This window comes from Sinocyclocheilus rhinocerous, unplaced genomic scaffold (genome assembly GCF_001515625.1).
Source record: "Sinocyclocheilus rhinocerous isolate Xijiao unplaced genomic scaffold, SAMN03320098_v1.1 scaffold708, whole genome shotgun sequence".
In the NCBI taxonomy this organism is placed as follows: Eukaryota; Metazoa; Chordata; class Actinopteri; order Cypriniformes; family Cyprinidae; genus Sinocyclocheilus; species Sinocyclocheilus rhinocerous.
The window spans coordinates 1,032,196-1,039,588 of record NW_015635523.1 but is presented as its reverse complement, the minus strand read 5'-3'; the positions used below and the strand labels follow the sequence as shown (position 1 = coordinate 1,039,588).

The following is a 7,393-nucleotide window of genomic DNA, read 5'->3' as shown; positions in this document are numbered from 1 at the left end:
GTAGGTATGTGGGGGCGTGTTCGAACGAGCCGTTTTAGGTAGGTGTGGTTGACTCTTAACTTTTATAAAGAATATCTCTTTGGATTTGAGACTTTAGTCTTTGCAACTTTACAGATCTTCTTTATGCACCAAGAGCTTGTAACACTCCAAAGAGAAAGGAAAAATTGAAATCGCATCATATGACCCCTTTAAAAAAATAAAGGCGGCTCAGTATATTCCATTATAAAGACCAAGACCAATTTATACGGTAAAATATACATAAAAATGTAGGGAATATATTCATACTTCGTCTAAAATGGATACATTTATATATTTTTATTAAATTGTATTTTTTATTATAATCTAAATAAGCAATATTACACTCATAGCTGTGTGATATCACTCCTATACAGTATATTAGTGCTGTCAATCGATTAAAAATTTTTACTAATTAATCACATTTTTTTCTGAAATTAATCGCGATTAATCCCACCATTAAACATTAAAGTTTTAAAATATACTTTTATATTGCAATAATTTCACATTATGGCATCTTTTATATGACTTTTTTGTGCTTGTAAAGACGTTCTGCATTTAAATAAACAAAATTATTTTTTCAAGAAAAAAGAGACTGAAGTAGCAGTTGTTGAGTGGGGTGGCCAACCCTAGCTCCGCCCCTGTGTTAATTGACCATTCGTAAAGACCCGCCCTCCTTAGTTACTATTGCTGTCCCCGACAAACAATGCCACTCTCTCACTACACACTATCATGTTCTCACGCAATGAAAAATACATCGCAGAGCAAAGAAAAAACTGACAACGTGCCGACAGACAAGACAGAGCAGGTTACTTCTGGTATGAAACAAGATAGATAGATAGATAGATAGATAGATATCACACATTATCTGTATAAAATACTTTTATCTGTAGAATAAAATATATTTATATTTTTAATTTTATTTATATACAAATAATTGTGATTATCTTACATTGTGCATTTTTTTTTAGTGCCACAGAAATCACACATTACCACTTTACAGCAAAGTGCAAGGAGAAGATAGACTGGAGAGGGGGCGACTTTAATATTTCTGCGTAGGATGCCCTGCAGTGTATTATGAACCTGTCCACTGGGAAAAGTCTTGATCTTTCCACTGATCTCCAGCGTTCTCATTTAGTCTATTATAAGACGAGGTGGAGGCCAGTGCCGCAGTTTCCACTCTCTTGAAAACGCCTTTGCTCGTACCCAGTACTTCTGCCCGCCTGCCAAGGGTGAAAAAAAGACACAAAGAAGCACATTTACCTCATCTGTCCCTGGTGCTTTGGATGTTGCCCTCCAGAAGCTAAAGTAGTTCAGCGCTGCGCCTCTCACAGAATCGACTAAAAAGAGCTCGTAAGCATTATGACCATAATGGACTTTAATGAGCATCGAACGCCTATTATTCGAATGTGCGCCAAAGATTTTTGGGCTGTGATGCTATCAGAGATAAAACAGAGATTGCATGAAAATTGTCTGTGCGTTTTATAGAATGGTTAATCAGGCAAATAATCAATTAAGCGCATGATTGCTTTTGATTTTAATAACCCTACAGTATATGAAGAGGGCCTATTTTGGCCTCTGCTGCTAACTGTTAGGCATAGCTGTAATTAGACACAGCATGTCCTCATTTAAGGAAGGTCTGTAAGTAATTAGCATCTAATTCCATTGTATCCGTAATAAGGAGAGATGGCATTGTCTAAGTCGAAATCACTAAAAGGCTGTTTCCCCCTAGCCAGTTTAGCTTTAAGTATTATCCGGGGGTCACTGAATTTAATAAACCCAATCTTCAGGAGGGTTTGATCGATGTCTTACCGTGTTGTTCTTCCTTGCTTAATATCTAGGGAATACATTCGTGCTTGCTTCCGAAACAGATGCAGTCTTCCGACGTACAGTACCGGGGGAACTATTTGAATGAATGTTAATGAATGTTTGAATTTATCTTAATTGATGGATACTGGTGCTTTGGTCACAAAGGGATACGCCGGTAATAATTCATAGGGGAACGTTTGTTCATAGCGCACATGCTAATGCTAAAGGTTGAGTATTCTCTTTGGTTCTCTCTCTTCTCTTGTAGTTGCTCACAAGGGGACTTTGTGACACACACAGCGTGGCTCAACAGATCAAGTATACTGTACACCGGAGAGGATAAGTGGTCCGTGGACCCCCGGGTGAGTTTGGTTACTCTGAACCAGGATGAGTTCACCATCAAAATTGAGGATGTGGACTTGGCAGATGAGGGCCAATACATCTGCGCGGTGCAGACTAGCAGCAGACCCCGAACCACATCCGTGCACATCATCGTTCAAGGTGAGTTTGGAGTTTTCTGATGTGTCACGGTGTAGAGCGCTAAGGGCAAAAGCTTTCATGCGCTGTTGATTTATTTTTTAAAAGCGTACTTCATCCAAAAATGGAAGTACTGTCATCATTTACTTATTCTCATGTCATTATGTGTGGCTTTCTATCTTCTTTTCTGAATAAAATATATTGCAGAATATCTAGAGTGCTCTTTTCTGTAATGGGGATTGGAGCTGTGAAGCTCTAAAATGACAAACAGGACCATAAAAGGGACACAAAAGCAGTCCATATGACTTCTGTGCTGTATTTCTAGTCTTCTGAAATCAGACAAACCGTTGTTTGAAATCGTCAAACTTGATGCAATGCGTCCTGATTATGAACTGAACTTAGTAGAGAGATTTTGAGCGAATGACAATTTACATTTTGGTCTTTATTTCACATAAAGCTATTGTATGACTTAAAATAAAATGCAATATCATGCCTAAGTTGTGCCGACCACTTTTATGGTGCTTTTTTATCACTTTTGGAGTTTGATAGTCCCGTTTCCCATTATAAGAAGTAAAGATGAGGTTATATTAGTGAATTTTTCCAAGCAAAAAGATCAGCTGTCAGTAGTGTAGCAATGTATGAAGCACTGCTCACGCGTAAGTCACTTTAAAACTAAGAAGCATTCTGTTCATTATCATGTGAGCTACTTAAACCCATTGTGAAATTTGTGTGTGAAAAAGTTTCCTAATTTATGCCGAAATTCCCTGCGTGAATTCCTGTTGCAAAAAAATAATTGCCTGCAGTCACTGCACATTAACACTGTATATTCTACAGTATTTCTTTTGTATTTCCTGTAAGACAAAAAGTCTTGACAAGTTGAGGGTGAGTAAATAATGACAGAATTTAAATTTTTAGGTGAATTATCCCTTCAGTAGCTTGTGCATGTTTGTGTGCACATGCATATGGATGTGCAGTCTGGGTGTTTGTACAGGTATAATAGCATTTTTAGAGAGGCCATTTTTCAGTATCGGTTAGAAACACCTTGAACTCCAGTTACGATATTAGGTATTTTAATGAAGTGGATAATTATGTAATTAATGCTGATTGTGTAAAACCTTGGGGGTGCATTTTTTGCTCCTGATTTGTGAGTCCAGAGTTAATATGATTGATGGCAGTGTCATTCCTGTGCAGTGATGCAGTAAGTCATAACAGTGCCGACCGGAGGTACTGTACACTGACTAGATATTTAGAGCACAGCATCTCGCCTCTGCAGAATTCCAGCTTTCATTGCAAAACTCATTCAGTAATACTGTGGGAATTTGTAATAATCCTTTTTTGGTAGTTAATTGTTCATTCCAGCACTATTTCTTCATTGAATGATTAATGATTGCAGAAAGGAACTGGGGGAAAAGTTCTTCTAAATTGTGCTGGTATGAACATTTAGGGTGGCCGAGATTTTTCCAAAAGGGGTCCTGGATCAGCATCCTTCAACATGGTTTTTGGGGTGGGCTGGTATTTAAAGGGGTCCTATTATGCTTTTTCACTTTTTTAATTTTAGTCACTGTGTAGTGTGTATGTTTGGGCATAAAAATACAAAATCAAGACTTTGTAAAAGAGCATAATAGGATCCCTTTAAGGGCAGAACAGCCAATCAAGAGCCGTGGAGATGAATGGAATGGGAATGCTGGGCAACTTTCTCCTGTTATAATTGTGTATAATATGGTGTTATATGATCTTGGCTTATTCACTATATCAATCTATTATTTTTGTCAGATCTTAGAGAATGTTTTTTCCTGGGCCAACAAAAAAAGTTGCAATTAGAAAACTCATAGTGGATCCTAACCAACATGATCAGAATAATTTGTTAAAGTGAATGTTCTTTCTTTCTACATGAAAGTACAAGCCTTTGATTTTTTATTTATTTATTTATTTGTTTGTGTGTTTCTTTGTTTGTTTGCCGCAATTCTGTACCATAATGGAAATTGGTCAAAAGACAAGTTAATAAGAACTACTACTTTTTCCTCCAACTAAATGCTTATTTTCTGAATCAATATATTCCCAGACTTGAATCAGTATTTTTTTTTTTTAAGTATTATTATTATTGTTGTTTTTAAAATCCCAGCTCATCTTCACTGTTAAAGTCAGATTTGCTCTTCTTTCTGGTAGTTGTTCTTGCTGAAAACATAAATCATACTTTATGCACAAATACATTACATTGAACACTTCCAAATAAATAAGTACAGTAACTGAATAATAATTCCTTTATTGATGAAAATTCCCATTGAGGAAATGCATTACTTCCATTCCATTGTGCTACAGAATTTGCATATAGCAACATATTGTTTTATGTTTACTGTAAAATGATTTTAAACAAAATCGATCTGTGAATAAAATCATCTATTTACCTTACATGTTCTGCATACTGTTGATTATAGGTTTCTTCTTTTAACTCCAAAAGTGCAGTGTTGTAGTTTTTGTCCTGAAAGGCAAAAAAGTGAAGAAAAAGTACCAGAGACCAATAAGAGGAAAATAACTCCGGTTCAGGGAAGTCTACTTATTAACTTGTAGCTAATGGTTCAGACCTGGATTTGTGTTAGTTTATATGCTGCGGTTGAATCTTTGTTTGTCGCAATTAGCCTCACTGACACATGGTTCTGAGAGAGTCTTTGATCCATAAAGGAAGAACCGCACGTTGGTTTAGATGAGTTCATACTTGCGTCAGTGGAGAAGACTGCTCAAGACATCATCAATTAAACCCAACTTGAGATCAAAGAATGGGCAGAATTTGGGAAAAAGCTGCATGAAATATCTCCCTCACATCTCTGGAAATTGTAGGCTATTAGTGGTGTTTGCTGAGGCAAGCATCACTGTTGCTCGGTGAATATAGTATTTGAACACATGTATTGCTGTGACCTCATTCTGCATTGCTTTCTGCTTTACACATGAATTATAGCTCAAATCATTTGGGTTTTTGATGAAACGTGTTATTACTTTTCTAAGTTGTGTAAAAATACCACTTTGACTTGATTGAAGGACACAGATGAGCCATATGCACAGAAGCAGGGTTGAGCATCATTTTAAACTGAACTAAGAATGTCTTAAAGGTGTAGTAAGCTATTTCTGAGAAACGCTGTTGAAAGGGGATCAGACTGAGCACCAAAACACACTTGTAGCCAATCACCAGTAATGGGCGTGTCCATTCATGACGGGGGAGGTGCCTGTGTTGCATGACATGTTCGTGAATTTAGCGGCGGACCTATCAAGATCGAGGTATGCTACTTCAGCCTGGTTTCATTGTTTATATGTGGGCAGTAGTACGTAAAGTTTACTGGCACGAAATGCATTTATGCATGTTTTTGATTGATACAGAAACGTACAATTTGGATGTATTACAACATTTAAAGTTAGTTATTTTTGTTTTCTTTGCACACAAAAATATTCTCGTAGCTTTGTAAAATTACGGTTGAACCACTGATGTCACATGGACTATTTTACCGATGTCCTTGCTACGTTTCTGGGCCTGAGAACATTCAGTTATGTTGCTGTCTATGGAGGGTCAGAGAGCTCTCGAATTTCATCAAAAATATCTTAATTTGTGTTTTGAAGATGAACAAAGGTCTTACGGGTTTGGAACGACATGAGGGTGAGTAATTAATGGCAGAATTTTCATTTTGGGGTGAACTATCCCTTTAAGTTGTTAATCGCTAATAATTTTATCTAGATTATTATCCTGATCCACTCCGTGAAGGTGTGCATTTCTCATTCAAACACACCTCACCAGAAACACAGCATGTCGCAATCTGTGACACTGCAGGTGAGAGCCAATGAACATTACATTTTTCTGCCGTAAATCTGTTGTAAAGCTTTTTGAAGCGGCAATTTTTGAATTTGTAACGAGCGCGTCAGCTCGGCGCGGGTATTGCTGCTTACGGTCGCTGCTCAGGATGGAGATGAAGATCACTAAATAAAGGCTTGAGTTTGGTTCTGTTCCTCGCAGTCATATGGATTCTGAAGATTTGGATTGCAGCGCACAAATAAAATGGCTCCTTTTGTAATTGTTGCATTTTTGGTGTATTTTATGGTTCTTTTGTCAGTCACAGCATGTCAGAGAAAATGCCTTTTGTGTCCCACGGCAAACAAAGTAAATATTACATGATAAGTAATGGTTAAATGATTGCTGAAATGTTAATGTTATATATGGGTTTAAAGTGTGGTCTTGTTTAACACTGTGTTTTTCTAAACGAGTTGGCAGCAAAAATCACACAGAACGCAATGTTATTTCGTATTAAGTAAATGAGTAAGCTTAATTTAATAATGCAATTGAAAACAATACCATTGATATGACAACTGAATGTAATAAAAAAATTAATGCAGCGATTTCAGTATTCATAAGAACTCATTTGTAAGTCTGTAAAGTTCATACGTAAATAATTTACATTTTATGTGTCATCAATACATCAGTATTGTACGTTAAAATGTTTTAAATATGTCAGTATTCTACGTTTTAGTGCCTGTGAAAACGTAAGTAAATGTAGGTTTTATAGAACGACATTTTATGTAAAGTACAAATTCTCATTGAATCCTTTTAGGTAGGAGCATGTTTGTTTTGGTGATTTAAAATATCAACAGCATTTATCAGAAATCACTTACTGCATCTTTAAAGGGGTCATATGATGCGATTTCATTTTTTCCTTTCTCTTTGGAGTGTTACAAGCTCTTGGTGCATAAAGAAGATCTGTAAATTTGCAAAGACTAAAGTCCCAAATCCAAAGAGATATTCTTTATAAAAGTTAAGAGTCAGCCACACCCCCCTAAAACGGCTCGTTCGAACACGCCCCCACATATCTACCTCACTATGTGGGAAGATTTGCATAACACCGCCCAAATGTTCAGCAAAGAAAGAAGGCGTAACTTTTATTCTCGCTGTAGTATTGTTGCCGCTGCCGCCATGTCCTGAAGACGCTGTGTGCTTCATTGTGAAAGCGAAACTACTTTGTTTGATCTTCCAAAAGAGGACGATATCCGCTTCGCCATGCCTAGAGCTGATCTGTGCTGGTCGCAAAGGGAAATCTTAAACATACTGCCGAGTCGCGCC

The 7,393-nt window shown here is 37.0% G+C and overlaps 1 protein-coding gene across 9 annotated transcripts in view; it reads left to right on the top strand.

Moving 5' to 3' along the window:
• Positions 1-7,393, top strand: part of LOC107746996 (neurotrimin-like) — a 337,453-nt gene that overhangs the window by 290,478 nt on the left and 39,582 nt on the right. For all 9 annotated transcript variants that reach the window (XM_016561376.1, XM_016561382.1, XM_016561381.1 and 6 more), the window contains one exon: positions 2,090-2,322. In XM_016561376.1, the coding sequence (XP_016416862.1) occupies positions 2,090-2,322 (233 nt within the window). The remainder of the gene's footprint in view (positions 1-2,089; positions 2,323-7,393) is intronic.